At 45.5% G+C, this 20,244-nt stretch overlaps 1 protein-coding gene across 2 annotated transcripts in view; it reads right to left on the bottom strand.

Moving 5' to 3' along the window:
• Positions 1-20,244, bottom strand: part of GABRR2 (gamma-aminobutyric acid type A receptor subunit rho2) — a 51,793-nt gene that overhangs the window by 20,356 nt on the left and 11,193 nt on the right. For both annotated transcript variants that reach the window (XM_032275272.1, XM_032275271.1), the window contains exon 2: positions 19,332-19,438. In XM_032275272.1, the coding sequence (XP_032131163.1) occupies positions 19,332-19,438 (107 nt within the window). The remainder of the gene's footprint in view (positions 1-19,331; positions 19,439-20,244) is intronic.

Genomic DNA, 20,244 nt, shown 5'->3' with positions numbered 1-20,244 from the left:
TATATATATATATATATTTTTTTTTTTTTAAAGACGTGGTTTCACCACGTTGGTCTGGCTGGTCTTGAACTCCTGACCTCAGGTTATCTGCCCGCCTTGGGCTCCAAAGTGCTTGGATTACAGGCGTGAGCCACCACGTCTGGCCCTGTCACGCATATTAATGAATATATGCCATTACACTCAAAGTCAGGTGCAGCCGGACTTGGCCTCTGGGGAAAGGGCTTTGTCCTGATGCCAGCCCAGCTGCACCTGGGTACTCTGAGCCCTGACCAGGGAGCATGGGACCAGGATGTTCTGACCAACTGTGGCCTGAGCAGGGAGAACCTTAGGGGGACATGGTGAGTCTGAGTCCTGAGGAATGAGCAGAACTGGAAGGGCCTGAGACTTTGGCCATGGGTAGGGAAGGAGGATCAGAGATTCTCACACGGCGTGCATAGGTACTAGAAACCCCAGTCCTCAGCTACAGCCCAAATGCAGGGTAGAGGTCCTCTAGGAAGTAGTCCAGGGCAGGGGATGGCCTCGCTGACTCCCCCATGGCTCCCCGTAGGCTTGCAAACACTTGAAATCCCACCATTAAAGATTCCCTTTTTTGGTTGAGCCTGATAGAATGAAAGTATTTTATTCATTGCTGGTGAGGTTAGGTGACTATTTTCTGTGTTATTAAATGTGAAAGAAAATAAGTACAATGCTTTAGTTTTTATTTTTATTTTTCCCTCTTAGATAACTATTTTTCTCTGTTCCTCAGATGATAGCTAAGATCAGGGCCCATGAGAAATCTTTGCTCTGATAGTCATTCGTATTCTCTCTCTCTCTTTTTTTTTTTTTTTTTTAAGACAGAGTCTCACTCTGTTGCCCAGGCTACAGTGCAGTGGCACAATCTCGGCTCACTGCAACCTCTACCTCCTGGGTTCAAGCAATTCTCCTGCCTCAGCCTCCTGAGTAGCTGGGATTATAGGCACCCACCACCATGCCTGTCTAATTTTTTGTATCTTCAGTAGAAACTGGAGTTTCACCAGGTTGGCCAGGCTGATCTTGAACTCCTGACTTCAGGTGATCCGCCCACCTCGGCCTCCCAAAGTGCTGGGATTACAGGCATGAGCCACCACGCCCAGCCGGCATTCTCTTTATTCCAGGCTCCAGAAGTGGTTTGAGGGTGCCAGAAAAGGGATGGCCTCTGTGGGAGGAGGCCCCTCCTCATGGCTTACCAATTAGCCTCTGTTTCTTCCCTGAGGGACTTGCAACCAGAGGGAGGGTCTGTGGGCAGCCTGGTGGGAACTCTCTCCTAGTACCTAGATCCCACTCTCTGCTAGGGTCTCCCAACACCATTCATTCCCCTAGCCTGGGGATCCTTCGTTAGTCTAAGGTATTCAAATGGCCCAGAGTGGCACTTTAAATTCCAGGGCAGCATGGCCTCCTGTGGAACATGGAGTGTTCCTCCTGTGCTGTACTCTCCGTGTCTCTCCTGTACCCCCTTTCTCTAAAGTGCCAGGTGACCTGCTGGATACAGCAGTCCCAAGAGCCACAGGAAGGAAACAATATAGCAATGGCCCTCTTTGGACTCATGTTCTGGTGGCCTGGTTTTCAGATAATGTGCAGTGTTTGACCAGGAGCTCGCTTTGGCTCAGGCATTTTCCAGATAAAATATGTCAGCTGGCTTGGTGTCAGTTACTGTGTCTGTCTGTTCTCAGGGCCTGGCTTGCTTTTCAGAGCTCCAGTGCCCTTTTAAGGCACTTAAAATTTGATAAAATTTTAAGGAGGAATTTGATAAAAACTGCAAGGGAGGCATCAGTGTTCTGGAGGTATTGCCCATGAGGAGTGCAGGTCGAGGTCTCAGGTGCCCCCAGCTGTTGGAGGAAAACAGTCTGTCTATTCAGGAGGCCCCAAAGTCACATTCAGGGAAACTTACACCTCAAATTTGAACAGAGACCAAAGGCCCTGCCCTGCTTGGTCTGAGCGCTGCCTTTGACCTGCCCCACTGCCTGGCTCTCCGGATCGCCTCTTCATAGACCTTCTCAACCTGCGTTTGGGAGAAATTCTAAAATTCCTGGTTTTTCTCCTTCCATGACCAGTTTTATGTTTTGAATGGGGCTGAGTCCTAATGAGTCCTATTTAGAAGGAAAATAGTCTCATTAAACTAAGGAGGCTTGGCCCCTTAACACTGCTGTGGGGTGTTCTGCTTTAGCGGAGGGGTCTGGGCTGGGTGCAGTGGCTCACATCTCTAATCCCAACACTTTGGGAGTTCAAGACCAGCCTCAACAATTGGCAAAACCCCATCTCTTCAGAAAACACAAAAATTAGCTGGGCGTGGTGGCATGTGCCTGTAGTCCCAGCTACTCAGGAGACTGAGGTGGGAGAATTGCTTGAGCCCGGGAGGTCCAGGCTTCAGTAAGCTGTGAGCATGCCACTGCACTCTAACCTGGGCAACAGAATGAGACCCTTTCTGTAAATAAATAATTTTAAAAAAATAACGAGGGGCCTGGTGACACAGAGACTTCTCTTTGGGATTTCTCTTCTCTGGTGAGATTTCAGGCAGTGTAGCTAGTTAGATGACAAATTCAAGGCAACATAAGGGAAATACATGCTTAGCCAAGGGCTCTTGCTTCCCAGCTTTCCACCTTAATTTTTCTTCACATGGTCCTGGAAAGCACACTTTAGGGATTTATCTCATCCAGCAAAACATTTAAAAAGATAATAAATCATGTCCAAATCAGATTCACTCCAGGAAAGCAAAACTGATTTTAACACTAGAAAATCAATAAAGGAGTTCCAGTAATAGCAAGCTAAGTAATTCACACTAACATTTCTATTGAAAATTTAAAAATTGAACAAAAATAGAAAAACTTACTTTTTTTTCTTTTTTAATACAAAACCTTGCTCTGTCACCCAGGCTGGAGTACAGTGACATGATCACTGATCACTGCAGCCTCCACCTCCCAGGCTCAGGTGATTCTCATGCCTCAGCCCCCCAAGTAGCTGGGATTACAGGTGCACGCCACCGCACCCAGCTAATACTTGTATTTTTAGTAGAGATGGAGTTTCACCGTGTTGGCCAGCCTGGTCTTGAACTTCTGGCCTCAAGTGATCCACCCGCCTCAGCCTCCCAAAGTGCTAGGATTACAGGTGTGAGCCAATGTGCCATAAGAAAAACTTACATTTGAAAGCATCAAAGTTAACAAAACAGGCCAGCATTGGGGGTCTGGGGGCAGCAGAGTCCCAAGGAGATGGCCCAGTATTTGGATCTGCTTCTCCTAGGGGCATTTGCCAACTCAGGAGGGGAATTAAGAGGCAGAGAAATGCTTTTGATGACTTCAGCGGGCTGTGGGACAGGATTAAGGTCCAAGTGCTCACTTAGTGGAGCATTGTACATTGTACATTGTACATCCCAAAGACTGCACTCTAGAAATGAAGGTGGACCAGAATAGATAAACCCTTGCAGGGTTTGTAGCTTAAATTATGTCAGTCACTGAACACAGATTAAAGCTCTCTGGAGTGAGAGTGCCCTCAAGCAACCTTGGGTGTTAATGCCACCAGGCATCTGGCAGAAATAAACATAAATCCTCTCTGGAGGAAGATAACATCATCCTTGGTCTCTATTTTTTTCCTGTTTAAAATATTATAAATACATAGTTCATAAGCAAAAATAAGCAGGCACATCAGAAAATAAGGCATACACAATAACCAGCAGGAAAATAAAGAATATAAACAGATCCATAGGGGTCTTTGGATACTGAAATAAGATAGACTTTAAAATATGTAAGTTTACTATGTGCAAAGAGATTTTTAAACATTAAGATTGAGAGTGACTGCATAAAACTGGAAAACTATAAAACATAGAATCAAGATAAATTTCCACATTAATAGACTACAAAAGAAAAATTCTTTAATTACCTCAGTAATTGCAGAAAAGGCATTTGTTAAAATAAGTACCTATTTATGATTTTTTTTAAAAAAAGAAATTTTCTCAGTCTGATGGAGAGCTACCAAAAAATCTACATTAAATATCATCTTTAACAGTAAAATGTTGTAAGAGTTCCTTTGAAATTGAAAACGAGACAAGAATGCCATTGATGCCACTCCTATTGTCCTGAAGGTTTTAGCCAGTGCAATAGGGAGCGAAAAAAAAGTTCTGACAATTGGAAAGTTATGACATTATTTGCATGTTGTACGATTGAGTACATAAAATTTAAAAATCATCAGATAAACTCTTAGACTGATAAAATGGTTTAGCAAGATTGTTATAGAGTCAGCATACAAAAATCAATTATATTTCTCTTTACCAGCAGTTTTTTAAAAATGAATTTTTTTCAAAAGTATCATTTATGATAACATCAAAAGTACCTAGAAATAAGTACATAGAAATAAGTCTATGAAACTCTCTGAAGTCCTCTACATAGAAAACTATGAAACACTATTGAGAGAAATTAAAGCAGACCTAAATAAATGGAGAAATATATAATTTTCATGTATTGGAATATTCACTATTTGACATGATTAGGCTTTCTGTCCCCACCCAGATCTCATCTTTAATTGTAACTCTTGTTATCCTCATCATACCCACTTGTCAGACGAGGTAGAGGTAATTGAATCATGGGGGTGTTTTCCCCCATGCTGTTCTCATGATAGTGAGTGAGTTCTCACAAGATCTGGTGGTTTTATAAGGGGCTCTTCCCCACTTTGCTCAGCACTTCTCCTTCCTGCCGCCTTGTAAAGGTGTCTTTCTTCTCCTTCACCTTCTGCCCTGACTGTAAGTTTCCTGAGGCTTTCCCAGCTATGCTGAACTGTGAATCAATTAAACCTCTTTCCTTTATAAATTACCCTGTCTCAGGCGGTTCTTTATAGCAGTATGAGAATTATTTGCATGTCGAATGAGAATGGACTAATATACTATGTAATACACTTAACTGTCAAAGAACTAATACACAGAACACATAAGTAACTCCTAAGAGTCCCATTAAGAACAAGTCAACCCAGTACAGAAACAAGCAAGAGATTTGAATAGGCATTTCAAAAGAGGAAATTGACAATGAATGTATTTGGGTGATGGTTACACTAGAAGCCCAATGCCCACCTTTACACGTGTATTTAACAAACACACACGTACCCCCTGAATCTAAAAAGCTAAAAAAAGAAAATAAATACTATTACCACAACAACAAAGTGATAAACATCTGAAAGGTGCTCAACCTCATTAATAGTTCCATTAAAACCACAATGAGATATTATTACTATATACTAATAGTAACACTACCCCAAGTGTTGGCAAGGATATGGGGCAACAGGAACTCTCATACGTTGTAAATGGTGGGGTGAGGGTGTGCAAATTGGTGCCACTACCTTGGAAGGCATTACCCAGCAAAATGGAAGCTATGTACACCCCATGACCCAGGGACTCCACTTCTAGAAATGTATGTGAATGTACACCAGGAGACATACACAAAAATATTCACAAAGCATTCTTTGTAATAGCTAAAAGCTGGAAGTCTCCCATATGTCCATCTCTAGTATAGGATACATTGTGGTGTATTCATACAATGGAATTTCATAGTTACATGCAATAACATAAGAGGTTTTCATCTCATGGATGAATACGTACTGTATGTTTTCATTTGTATAAAATTTCAAAACATACAAAGCTAAATTATGGATTGAAGATTATGTGTGTTGGAGATGAAGGCATAAAAAGTCAAGGGAGCGATATCCTTAAGGTAACCGACTGGAAGGGCATGTGGAGAGGTGGTGGGTTTCTGGGGAATAGAAATATTATTTTTCTTGTTCTGAATGATGGTCACCTGGGTGTTTATTTTAAGCCATTTCACTGTACACTTGTTAAGCATCCTTTTCTCGATGTGTATTATAGCTCAAAGTTTAAAAAATAAAGAAAGAAAAATAACACCTATTAATATTTTGAGAAATCACTATTTGGAAACAGCGGTCTAAAAGCTTGTCTGAGAAGATGAGGCTGAGGAGCTTGAGTCTTAAATCTAGGCTAACTGACCAGGGTCTCAGCTTAAACTCCACCTTTTTTCTAAGGGAATTTTCCTGGGCCCCTGGGTAAGGCTGTCCCCACAGTGTCCCATTTTTTTCCTAGCATAACACACATCTGCTTCCTCCATCAACTTTCAGGGAGAGCAGCTGTCTTTCTGCTTTGTCAGCCTCCAAAATCTGCACTCAAGAAAACACCAGAACCCCCCACTCTCACCCACACTAGTGTGGTTGCGGGAGGTTGGCACATCAATAGAGACCAAGATCTAAGACCAATGGCATGAAGTTCCTCTGAGGTGTGGGAGGAAGAGGAGAGAGGTGTTGATGGCTTTGTGGTCCCACAAGTGAGTCATTCATCAACCTGGACTCAGGAAGTGGGCCCCTGAATTCCCTACTCCTGGCTTCTCCAACCAGCTCTCCAGTGGGCTGAGGGGCTTCTGTTTGCTGTAAGAATGACCAATACCAAGAAGTGGAGGATAAGCCTGAGCAACCACCATGCTCTGTGCATGCACTGGAAGATGAAGCCAGCTCTAGGGCAGAGTGGGGCCATCTCTCTGTCCCTCAGATCCCCAGCTTAGCCCTGCATCCCTGCCTCTTCCCTCTCTGGGTGTCCTTCATGCTACCCACAGCTGCTCCTGACGGCTTGCTTGCATTTGTGCTCTGTTGTCCACCGTCATCCATGCATTGAGCTTATCTGCGTGAGGCAGGCAGGGGAATCCCTGTGTCCATGGAGCCCATGGGGACTGGCTCAGGGATTCTGTGAATACCCTGAAACTGCATATAAAAGTGTGTGTGTGTGTGTGTGTGTGTGTGTGTGTGTGTGTGTGTGTGTGTATGCACACGCATGCATGTGCGCGTGCATGCAGGGGTGTGCTTACCCTGGTGTGTGTGTGTGACAAAGAGAGAGGCAGAGATTGTTAATTACTGTTCTGGGAAACAGACTCTCAAAGGACTCTGTGATTCAAAAAACTTATTTTTTGGTTTATTTTTAGAGTCAGGGTCTTGCTCTGTCACCCAGGTGGGAGTGCAGTAGCAAGATCATAGCTCACTATAACCTCGAACTCCTGGGCTTAAGGGATTCTCCCTCCTCAGGCTCCCAAAACCCTGGGATTACTATGTGAGCCACTATGCCTGCTACAAAAAAGGTTAAAGAAAACCCCACTGATACGCTCCCTGTATCTGAAATTTTTTGCCATCATTTCTTAGTAGTGTGACTTTGTACATACATAATTTCTCTTTCCTTCAGTTTCTTCATCTCTAAAATAGGTATAAAAATTGTACCAACTTCATGTGGTTATCGGGCTATTATTAGGATTAAATTTCTCTTTCCTTCAGTTTCTTCATCTCTAAAATAGGTATAAAAATTGTACCAACTTCATGTGGTTATCGGGCTATTATTAGGATTAAATGTGCTCATCCATGTAAAGTCCATGGAAAGGTTTGGCATATAAGATGTTTATCATAAATAGTTACATCAGCTGGGCATGGTGGCTCACACCTGTAATCCCAGTACTTTGGGAGACCAAGGCAGGTGGATCGCCTGAAGCCAGAGTTCGAGACCAGCCTGGCCAACATGGCAAAATCCCATCTCTACTACAAATACAAGAATTAGCCAGGTGTAGGGGTGCACACCTGTAATCTCAACTACTTGGAGACTAAGGTAGGAGAATCTCTTGAACAGGGGAAGCAGAGGTTGCAGTGAGCTGAGATTACGCCACTGCACTCCAGCTTGAATGACAGAGAGAGACTCAGTCTAAATAATTTTAAAAAATAATACATACACACACACACACACACACACACACACACACACACACACACACACACAGTTACATCATCACTTTCATTACTATTATGGCCTAACTCACCTAGAGGACAGAGCCTGAGGCTCTTACTCTTCATTATACTTCTCTCAGCACTGACAGAGCAGACAGTCCTGTCTGAAAGGGGCTGAAGCAATGACTGACAACCTCTTAGCACTGGTGTCTATGCCACTGAGGGCCCCATCTGCAAAACTGATTTCCTGAGGAGATCGCAGGCACCCAGGATGGGCTGCCTGCCATGCCAGCATACTGCCCACTGCCCCTGGACTCCACGGGCCCTGACAAGGGTCCTGAACTGTCTCCTGGCCATGGGCTCCAAAGCTGCTGTCAGGGGTGAATGCAGTTTTGCTCAGCTCCAGCAGAGTGGGCAGAAATAGAGCATTCCAACCTGTGCCATGGAATAAAAGGTGGACACCCAGCAGCAGCAAAATCTGTGGGCCACACTTGAAGAAAGGTTGGCCATTGTGAGCAATCCGTGCTCCCAGTTATTATGGAGATTTTTAAAAAAACGATTTTTAAAGTTCTGGATTATCAGCTAAGGAGAACTTGCCATATTACAGCGAAACAAGAACACAGCAAAGATTTGCTCAAGGAAATGCTGTGGTCAGTGAATTCTTCAGGCTCTCCCACAAGGCTTCGTCTCAGGATGAAATTTTGTCAAACTTGTAAAATGAATTAAACAAAAATTAAATATCTAATAACAATTTTTCACTATTTCTCTTAATTTGATATTTTATATGTCATGATATTTAAAGAAATAGATCCGCATCAGAGATGAATGTAATAAGACCTTCCACATGTGAGTGCTTCCTAGGGGCCATGTGCCTGCACTGACTGAGTGGGTCACACCTGTACTGACTGTGTCCAGCAGACCAAGCCCTGAGAGGACGCAGTTCAGAACACGGAGATGCATAGGCCACAGTTCCTTCCTCCGGGAGCTTAAAATCCATGAAGAGGGGCAACTGGCTCTGTTTCAGGACACATCACAGAAGTGAAAAAGAAGCATTCATGATATGTAATAGGAGGCCAGAGAAGGGATCAATGAAGTCCAACAAAAGGCATTGGAGAACATTTCACATACAAGATTTGCTAAATTTAGGCCACAGGGACTGGAGAAAGAATCACAGTGGGCTGCATTTGGGCTCGACTTTGAAGCACTAGTTGCTTCTTTTTTTTTTAGATGGAGTCTCACTCTGTCACCCAGGCTGGTGTGCAGTGGCACAATCTCAGCTCACTACAACCTCTGCCTCCCAGGTTCAAGCAATTCTCCTGTTTCAGCCTCCCGAGTAGCTGGGAATACAGGTGTCTGCCACCACGCCCAGCTAATTTGTGTATTTTTAGTAAAGACAGGGTTTCGACATATTGGTCTGGCTGGTCTCAAACTCTTGACCTCAGGTGATCCACCTGCCTTGGCTTCCCAAAGTGCTGGGATTACAGGCATGAGCCACGCACCTGGCCAAACCACTAGTTACTTCTATCTAATGGGAGGAGGAAGGGCACTTAAGTTTATGTAATGAGCATAAGTATAGTGTAGCAAGTAGATCATTCACCCACACTTCTCAGATGTGCACGTTTTTAAAAGATAGTTTCTTCGATCCTTCTCACAAGCCCTTATGTCTGCTAAGTGTGGGAAAGTTGTAATGAACTGTAGCTCAGTCTAGTCCAGCTTTCAAAGTGTTTCAGATTTCCTCCCACCCTAGATGACCTGTGGCACAGAGGAAAAAGGAGGCCCGTGAATCCTTGCTGGCCAGCTGGTCTCTGCCACTAAGCGCTTGTCTGGACTGGTGTATGCTGGGGTACAATGGATCTCAGCTGTCTTTGGCAAATCCATGGTCCTCTGGCCTCCAGCAGGGAATCCTCTCACACCAGGGCCTCTGGGTCCAGACCGAAGCCTATGTAGGTCTGCTGTTCATCTCAGCACCTGCGTCTGCTTACTGCACACTGAGCGCTCATGGACTGCAGAAGGCTGTCGTACCCCTCTCTGACTGGGGGAGGGGCATGTGTGTGTGAGTGAGTGTGTGTGCACATATGCAAGCGTTTGATGCTACAGTGAGTATGAGGAAGGAGTAGTGATGCAGTGGTGATGGAGGGAGGTGGCTGGACCGATGAGTGAAGCTGAATGACTAAGTTGACATGGCTTTTGCTATGAGAGTCCAGTGTGATTTGGAGTAGAGGTTTCTGATGATGAAGACACATTGCTTCAATATCCACCGTGATTCTTGTCACAGTGAAATGACATGAAGGTGTGACTGTGTTTGGGGAGTTGGGAGCAAAATATATAGGAGTAGCATAGGGCGTGTGAAAGTTTGTTTGGAAGAAAATGTGGCAAGGTAAACTGGGATGGGATCCTGGAAAGTCCCTGTAACCAACAACGGCCCAAATCCACCATCAGGCCCACAGAGGCAGCCCCAAATGGGGCTTCCCGCAGGGTCAACCTACCCAGATCAGCAGGCTTCAGACTCAAGTGGAGAGTAGCTGTTGTCTGCTCGCCAGTCTCCCCCTTCCAGATCCTTACTTCCCCATCTCCTCCCAGAGTCCTCCCAGAGCCATTCCCATGATGCTGCGCAGCTGTGTGTTCTTGACTTGAGGCAGACATGGGGTCCTGGTGACTGTGGTGCCGACCCCATCCTGTGTGCTACGTACATGGTCTCACACTCACTAGCCAAGCACGGACTCCTCAAAGCCCAGAGACTTGCATGATCCAACTTGTCATGATTCAGCTTTCTAAGGCTCACTTATCTGATGGGTATAAAGTTCTTTCTCAGTGTTTTCCTTTTATTTCTCTAATTACCAATGAGTCTGATCATTTTTATGTTTCTGGTTCAGGATTTCATCTTCTGCAAATTGCCCATTTCTATTCTTTGCACATTTTTCCACTGGATTTTAATTTTTTTGCTTGTTGTAAGGAGATCTTAGTTTGCCAAGTCTTCTTGTCATCAATAGGTGTTCTTTATCAAGAGCTTTTTCCGTATCTGTTTAGAGATTCCTATGATTTTCAAAATTAGAGTTGTACAAAATCATAAAAATGACATATATAATATGACTTGTGATAGCAAATAGTGGAAACAATTTAAATGTCCTTCAATGGAATAAGCAACCATTAAAAATATGAAGACGCCATTTATGAACTGATAAAGATTCCCAAGATATAGCGCAAAGTAAAAACAATGTACAAAAGAGTATGTATAGTACAATAACAACAAGAGTATGTATAGCTATACAAGAGCCGGTATAACACAATTGTCTAGAAAGTGGGGTAGGGAGGATGTAAATGCATATTTCAATGCATAAAATAACTTTGGAAGGACATGAAAAAGATTTATATAGCCATCTAGAAAAACAGAAGGGATGATTCCCCTGGCTCTGCATGAGCCAAGTACATCCAGAAGGGACAGCGTTTGGAACTGAGAGCTCTCTGTGAATAGTACAGACCAGGGAGAACTGTGCAGGGCAGGCATGTTCATGATCACACTCTATTAGAATCTGTTGAAGGGCATGGGTTATTGAGCTCATAAAAATTAATTCGGAAAACAGTCTTCAACTATTTGAAGGACTGTCATGTGGAAGATAGACTTTTTCTGAACAGCACCATAATTACGTCTCTCAAGATTGTCTATATAGGAGCCTCAGAGAGATAGACTGGCCCTCACAATGATGCATACTCTCCGGTGGTCCCACCACTCCAAAGATGGATGGGGTTGTTTTAAGAGAGAGGGTCACATGCTGTATGATTTCATTACATGAAGTTCAAGAGTAAGCAAAACTAATCCATGGAGACAGATGTCACAAAAATGGTTACCCTTGGGAAGTACCAATTGTGAGGGGGTGTGAGGGAGCCTCTGGGACCTGCAAAGTTCTATATCTCAATCCACATAGTGTTTTCAAGGGTAACTGTTTACATGTACAAAAATTCAAGCTATACACTTAAGACGTGCGCTTTACATATATATGTTGGTAGTAGGCAGACTAATGGCCCAGAGATTTGTACATCCACACCTGCAGAATCTGGGAATTTGTGCAGTGCATGACAAAGGGGAACTAAGGTAGCAGATAATTAAGGTGGATAGTCAGCTGAACTTAAGAGTAGGCTGAAGTACCCAGGTGGGCCCAATGTAATCACAAGCATCCTTAAATGTGGAAGAGAGAGGCAGAAGAGAAGGTCAGCTGACGCAGTGTTTAAACAACTCAACCCACTGTTGCTGGCTTTGACTACAGAGAAAGGGAGCCAGGAGCTGCAGAATGTGGACGGCCTCTAGAACCCAGGAAGGGAAAGAGAATGGATGATGCCTGGAACCTCCAGAAAGGAACACGGCCCTGCTGACGCCTTGCTTCGAACCCAGCGAGACCTATTTCGGACTTCTGAACCACAGAACTGTAAGATAAAAAAATCTATGTTATGTTGTCTCCAAGTTTGTGATAGTTTCTTATGAAACTTACAGGAAAGTAATACAATGTTTTACCGTTCAAAAATTTTTTAAGAGATAGAGTGTCTGAGGTGTTCTAGAGAGTCTGCTGGAACAGGTCTGGAACAGTTTACCTCAGTAGAAACTATAAAGAATGTGTTGACCAAATACCTAAGCACAACATTCAAAGTTCCCTGTCCACAGCCCACTCCCCAGGTGCACAGCCCTGCATCCCTCTCCTCTGTGAAAAGAAGTTTGCCCACGAGCAGCCTTGCTCTTTTCCGCTCTTAAGCTTAATTGCGTGGGGAAATATTTCAGACATTCTTCATCCCTGAGAGAGGGAGAGAGACTCTGGAGGAAGGGAAGGAGGTGCCTTTTGCCCTGTCTCTGCAAGGCTGTAAACCGTCTAGTCCCTAGGGGCAGCAGTGGCCAGACTGGACCCAGCTGCCCTGAAATTGCTGGCACAGGGGAATTCTTGTTACTGGGGTTATATGGCTTGACTTTGGGTTTGCTTCATGTTCCTTTCCTCAAGGGTGTCTTGTAAAGTGAGTTAATTTGAAATATTGGCAATGACTCTTTTTCCCTTGGTGGGAGTAATCAAACATTTCGGTTTAAAAATAGGCCTGACTTTTCTCAAGGTGAGGGCTGACTCCAGAACAGATGGTGAGCACCACGTGTGATTGGGGTGGGGGTGGGTGAGGCTGGGCTCCATCCGTGGCTCCCCCTTCCAGAGCAGCACCCCCATCACCCAGGCACTTAGAGATGCAAGTTCTTCGGCCATCCTCCAGACCTGATGAATCAGACACTGGGGGTGTGCTCAGGGGTCTAGGTTTAAGGCAGCCGGTGGGTGATGCCGATCCACCCTCAAGTTGAGGATCCCTGGATTACTGACCTTGAAGGAGGCATCCAGGAGGGAGAATACAACCTGCCAGGTCCTGGTGGCTGCTTCCCTTTAGCGGTCCGACTTCTACCGTCCCATCTGAACCAGCCATGGGCACCTCCCACCAGCATACCCCTCCTTCCTCACTGCACTTGCTGAGTGGCAGAGACTTTTTCTAGGCCTCAGCCTCTTTGACCTTTCTCAGTGGGGCACCCTCCTTGAAACTCCCTGCCTCCGGGGTCTCTGACACAGCTCTCTCCCGACTCCTCGTCTCACTCCTGAGGGCCTTGGGCCCTTTTTCTTCTCTGCAGATACTCAGCTCCCTGCCCACCCTGCAACAACCAACTCTCACCCTCCTGGTGAGGCTGGTCTCCCTCCTGGGCCTATCTTTGACCCAATTCCTATTTGCCTAGTTGTTTTTCAATGCCTACAAGAGCTCTCCAGGGAATAGCTGACCAATTTCTTAAATTTGACCTATCTAAATATTGCATGATCACACTTATATGTGGAATCTGCAACAGTCAAATTCACAGAAGCAGAGGTAGAATAGTGGCTGCCAGGGGCTGGAGGATGAAGAAAATGAGGAGCGATTGGTTAAAGTGTACAAGTTTCAGTTCTGCAAGATGAGTGAGTTCTGGTGACTGACTGTACAGCAATGTGACTATAATTGACAACGCTGGATTGCATAGTTGGGATTTGCTAAGAGAGTAGACCTTAAGCATTCTTGTCAGGAAAGAAAATAGTAACTCTGTGACGTGATACATTTTTAGCTTGATTGTGGTGATGATTTTATAATATGTATATCAAGGCATCAAGTTGTATACCTTATATATATATATAAAATGTTTACTTGTCAATTATACACATACAATGGAATATTCAGCCTTTAAAAAAAGGAAACTCTGTCACATGCTACAACATGTACCTTGAAGACATTATGCTAGATGAAATAAGCCAGTCATAAAAGCCCCTTGAAAGTAGTCTAATTCCTATATGAAGTAGTTAGACTAGTGAGTTATGGAGACAGAAAGTTCAATGGTGGTTGCCAGGGGCTGGAGCAGGGAGAGAGAAATAGGGAATTCTTGTGTGATGAATACAGTTTCTGTCTGGAAAGATGAAAAAAGTTCTGGAGATGGATGGTGCCAATAGTTTTCTAACAACGTGAATATACTTAATGCCACTGAACTGTGCACTCCAAATAGGTCAAAAGGGTCAAGTTTATATTATATATTTGACCACAATTTTAAAGATGAAATTTAAAAGAAAATCAGGGCTAAGCACAGTGGCTTACACTCATGCCTAGCACTTTGGGAGGCTAAGGTGGGCAGATAGCTTGAACCCAGGAGTTCGGGACCAGCCTGGGCAACATGGCAAAAATCTGTCTCTACACAAAATACAGGAAATTAGCCCGGCATGTTGGTGCACGCCTGTAGCCCCAGCTACTCAGCAGGCTGAGGTGGAAAGATCACCTGAGCCCAAACAGTTGAGGCTGCAGTGAGCTCTGATCCTGCCACTGCACTCCAGACTGCGCAACAGAGCAAGACCCTGTCTCAAATAAATAAAATAAAATAAAATCAGCATTGCAGCATTTCTCCTAATAGAAGGAGGAGAAACCCTGTGCCTCTGGAGGTTCTAACCAGGGCACACTACCTAATCAAACAGCTGGTTGCTTAGACAAGGTATTTTTGTTTCAACTGATCCATGGGATTATTAGGAAGCTGACAGATTTTTAATCTTTTCTCTTTTTAGACTAAAAAGGTCACCCAAGGGGTATCTAGTCCTAAGCAGATTCCTCTCTATCAACTACTTTTAATTTTTAAAAAATACTTTGTTTAAAAAAAAAGATGGTGTTTTGGTTCCACCCCCAGAGATTCTAATTTAATTGGTCTTGGGTATAGTCTGAGCATGATAATTTTTTGTTGTTGTGGTTTTTGAGCCAGAGTCTCACTCTGTCACCCAGGCTGGAGTGCAGTGGTGCAATCTCAGCTCCCTGCAACCTCCGCCTCCTGAGTTCAAGTGATTCTCATGCCTCAGCCACCCAAGTAGCTGGGACTACAGGCGCGCACCACCACACCAGGCTAATTTTTGTATTTTTAATAGAGATGGGGTTTCACCATGTTGGCCAGGTTGGTCTCGAACTTCTAGCCTCAAGTGATCCACCCACCTCAGCGCCCAGCCTCTTTCAACTACTTTTAAACAGCATTCCACAGGAGTCCCTCTTAGAGAAATAAGATGGGAATAGAGGCCATAGTCCACACAATATTGAGGCTATTGAGAGACATCTTTGCTCAGATGACCTGTTTCATGTGGTAGGCGCTACTGGAAAGGGGTGTTAGGCTGGGCCTGCACTTTGGGTGAGTTGGGCCCAGGCTCTACTTCTAACTAGAAGCCTGTCAGGGGCTGCTTCCAGGGAATGAGGTATCTTCTGTCACCTGCACAGAGTTACCTACGTGCTGTCTGCACAGTCTCCTTTCTCATAGATACCTGCCCAAGAGGCACTGGGTGAAATGGGGACACCCAGGAGCACCTGCAGGGAAGGCTTCTTGGCTGTAAGCCATCTTCAGGTGCTCCTGGAGGGTACAGGTGATAAAGATCATTGATGCCACAAGCAGTGGGAATCCCCCTCCTGTGATCATCCCATCTTGCCTGGCTGGCCAGAACTCTGGGTCTTATTTATGGGCTCATGGTGGCAGGGAGCCCTGGTACCTCACTATTGCTCTCCTCCCCCGTTTCATCCAAGTGACATCTGGGCATCCAGGAAAGCCCTGCAGGAGATCAGGGGTACCCAGGGGACCAGCTGCCATGGAGAAGAGGCTGGAAGGAAGGAGGAGTGGCCCCCACCTATGCTGTGGTGGCTGAGATCTTGACATCTATGGCAGGTGACGCCTCTTTCCTTAGTTGCTTCCAAAGACAGGGCCTTCCCCAGGGTCAGAAGTTTACCCAGACAGGGGCAGGGAGCAGTCCTGACCCTCCATGCCCTGGAGGGCCCTGCAGAAGGGCCCAGCAGATGCAATGGTCACAGCACAAGAAGCCCACTTTGCTCCTGGAACTGACTTGAGGAAGGAGCAGCCTGACTGGGGACTGTGGTGCTTCGTAGCATTCTGCTTGGAGTCAGGCTGTCTGGGAACATGGCAGGATTTCACCTGCCGTTCCTGAGAGCTAGCTCCTGGTGGGAACATTTTCGTAAGGCTTTCCGTTTTGCAGCTGATGTCACAAAAGAAACCTAAGTTCTGCCCCTGGCTGTTGTGGCCATCACCTAACTCCTGGGTCCCCAGGCTCTTCCTCTATACACTGAAGGTACTGACCAGGTGATGGCCCAGATTCCTGACAGTAACACTAACCTTGGGTAAAAAGGTATAACACGTTGTTCAGAACAGCACCCACACCCAACACACACCTGCAAAAGACTGCACTGAGGCAGGGCCACATTATGACTTTTGAGGACCCTGGGCACTTATGCTTCATGGGCCTCTTCCTCTATAAAAATTTTAAAAAGTGTATTTGATGATTGTGTTGGTTTAATGATGAGCATATTAATAGTATATATCAAAACAACTTCTGCTTACAAATTTTTCTTAAGATAAAGCAAAACATTTTGTTGTGGGCCCCAGGCAGTGTGCCTATGCCACATAATGGATATGTCAGCTCTGCATCGAGACATGCAATTAGGAGACAAGAAAGGGAGGGGGTCAAACCTCAGCTGACTTGGGCCATTTACTTCACCCCTCTGTGCCTCAGTTTCCTCATCTGGGGACAATAATATCTACCTCATAGAATTGATGAGAGGATTAAAATAAGATCATATATATATGTACCTTGATTAGAATGGTGCCTGGCCCAGAAAAAATCACTATGAAAGCGATAGTTGTGGTCAGGTGCAGTGGCACACACTATAATCCCAGCATTTTAGGGCCGGGCACGGTGGCTCACGCCTGTAATCCAAGCACTTTGGAGGCCAAGGTGGGTGGATCACCTGAGGTCAGGAGTTCAAGACCAGCCTGACCAACATGGTGAAGCCCCATGTTTAAAAAAATAAATAAATAAATAAATAAAATTTTAAAAAAGAAAAAAAAAATCCCAGCATTTTGTGAGGCCGGATCAGGCAGATTACTTGAGGTCAGGAGTTCAAGACCAGCCTGGCCAACATAGCAAAACCCTGTCTCTACTAAAAATTAGCCAAGTGTGGTGGCACACACCTGTTATCCCAGCTACTCAGGAGGCTGAGGCAGGAGAATCACTTGAACCCAAGAGGCAGAGATTGCAATGAGCCAAGATTGCGCCACTGCACTCCAGCCCAGGCGACAAAGTGAAACTGCATCTCAAAAAAACAAAAAGTGGTAGTTGTGCATGTTATTGTTGGTTATTGCGACTCCTAGCCACTGTGCTCCTCTGTACTCTTAACTGTTGCTGTGCAAGAAAAGTGGAGGTTCCCGCTTTTGGGGATGACTTGCTTAGACTTCCTGGAGCAGATGCAGCTATTTTAAAGCTGCTTATTCAGCATAACTTTATTTTCATAAAATTCCTTGGCAGAATTGCTCACGACAAACCCCCAAGGAAACTCAAGCTACCAGAAATACGGTGGCCTCTTCTTGACCTTCCGTGGGCGTCAGTCGGGTTGCGAGTGGGAAGGAGATGAGTCACAGGCCTGTAATCTGCCCCCGGCTTTTCTCCTGCTTAGCAGGTGTCAGAGCTCAGGGAATTTAGTGGCAGGCTTTGAGGCCTTTTAAAATGCAGAGGCCTCTGGGATAAATTAATTTCTTAATCCCGTAACAGTCACAAAAGAGGAAGGTCTGACAGCTGGGTTTTTCAGAGAGGACAGGAACGAATGTGTGTCAGGAGCTTTACATACATTATCTCGTTTAATCTGGACAACAACCCCCTAGGTGGGGATTACTATCCCCATTTTATAAACAAACAAATGGAGGCTCAAAGGATTGGTGACCTGCCTGGAGGTCATCTCGACTCCTTTCTGCTGCCCCAGAATGATGGGACCTACAAGGATCAAGGACAGAGATGAAGGAGGAGGTGAAGCCAGCCTGCCTGGTCTGTCTTGGCCAAGGTTCATCAGCTGAAATCCCTGGGGCCTCAGTTAACCCAAGAGGAGAGGAAAGAGTTGGGCCAGGGATCTCATGCATTCTGGTCTTCTTATCAAGCTGCCTGCCTGGTCAGAGCAGGTGACTGACTCCTTTCCCAGCTGCTGTGGCCTGAATGTTTACATCCCTGCCAAATGCATATGTTGCAATCCTAACCTGCGATGGGATGGTACTAGGAAGTGGGGCCTTGGGAAGGTGATGAGATCCTTAGGGTGGAGCCCTCATGAGTGGGATTAGTGCTCTTATAAAAGACACCCCAGAGAGCTGCCTTGCCCCACCCACTATGTGGGGGAACAGTGAGAAGGCACTGTCTATGAATAGAAAGTGGGCCCTCGCCACACATGGAAACTGTCAGCACCTTGATCTTACTTCCGGCCTCTGGAACCATTAGAAATCCATTTCCATTTATAAGCCGCCCAGCCTATGGTGTTTTGTATGACAGCTGGAACTAAGACTTTACCCCCCTTCTCCATGGCATTTCTCTAGTTCCTGGGAAGGACAGCCGCTGGCCATGCCTCCCCTCCCTGAACCCAAGAGTTGGGTTCAGGGAGGGGAGGGCGCAGGCATGTATACCCTTGGGGCACAGGTGTGCAAGGAGTCTTTGTAATTAGTTAAGTTGTTGCTGCATTGGAAAGCGGGTGACTCCCTCAAAACAGTCAACTCCAGCTAGCCATGGGAACAAAGTTACAATGCATTGTTCGGAATTCCACCCACACCCAGACACACACACATGCCAAAATAGTGCAGAGGCAGGAGGACCACGTGAGGACTTTTGAGGACCCTGGCCACTTCTGCTTTCGTGGCCTCTTCCTCTATATAAAAGTGGCAAAGGAGCAATTTTGTGTCCTGATTCTCTTTGCCTGCTTGTATTTTTGTAGGACAAAAAGTTTACAGCCACAGGGCCCATCTCCTTTGTGAATGTAAATGGCTTAGTCACTGGTGGGCCCTCTTCAGTCCACAGCCCTCTCTCCCACTTCCTTCCTGCTCTTTTCTCCTTGGGAAAATTAGGGACTCAGAAGTGAAGTTGGGTTTATCTGCCTGAGTGAGAAAATCGCACCACCTGAGGAAGGGTTTGCCGGAGGAAGTCAGAGCAGCACCTCGCATCCATGGGGCCAACATCCCACCTGGCACCAGGGAAGGACAGTTGTACCTCCGAAGGCGGGCCTCATGCTGAAGTCGTGTTCATCCACTCTGAGAAGCTGCTGAGGCTTTCCCTTATGGATCTTGGTCACATCGAGATTCTTCTTATATAAGTGGCTGCGAAGACAAGAAAGAAACCATTTTCCATAGGCTCATCAATGCATTGAGATGATTTGGGAGATTATTCCCTGCAAGATCTACCTGTTAGGCACCTTATCTCCATTCTGCCATCTCCTTGTTGGCCCGGGGAGGGGGAGGGCTGAAGGACCCTCCACACACACCACAGGTAGACTGACCTGAGGACCAGTTTCTTCCAAAGACTTCCAAAAGTGGATGTCCTCTTGGGCAGGACAGCATTCTGCCTTGGCAAAGGCTATAATTGAATTAAAATGGTTGAGTTGGCTGCTAGCTGGACTAATAAAGAAAATGGAGAAGATCCAAATAAACACAATTAGCAGTGGCCCACACCTGTAATCCAGCATTTGGGAAGCTGAGGTGGGTGGATTGCTTGAGATCAAGAGTTTGAGACAAGCCTGGCCAACATGGTAAAACGCTGTCTCTACTAAAAATAGAAAAATTAGCTGGGCATGATGGCACGCACCTGCAGTCCCAGCTACTCGGGAGGCTAGGGCACAAGAATCACTTGAACCAAGAAGGCAGAGATTGCAGTGAGTAGAGATTGCACCACCTGGGAGATAGAGACTCTGTCACACACACAAAAATGACCAAGGGGATGTTACCACTGACCCCACAGAAATACAAATAATCATCAGAAACTACTATGAACAACTCTATGTATGCAAACTAGAAAACCTAGAAGAGGTTGGGTATAGTGGCTCACACCTGTAATCCCAGCACTTTGGGAGGCTGTGGCAGGCAGATCACAAGGTCAAGAGATTGAGACCATCCCGACCAACGTGGTG

This window comes from Sapajus apella, unplaced genomic scaffold, assembly GCF_009761245.1.
Source record: "Sapajus apella isolate SASKATOON/1434 unplaced genomic scaffold, GSC_monkey_1.0 scaffold6, whole genome shotgun sequence".
NCBI classification, from domain to species: Eukaryota; Metazoa; Chordata; class Mammalia; order Primates; family Cebidae; genus Sapajus; species Sapajus apella.
Note: the sequence above shows the minus strand (reverse complement) of the source record. Positions and strands in the feature narration are given on the sequence as shown.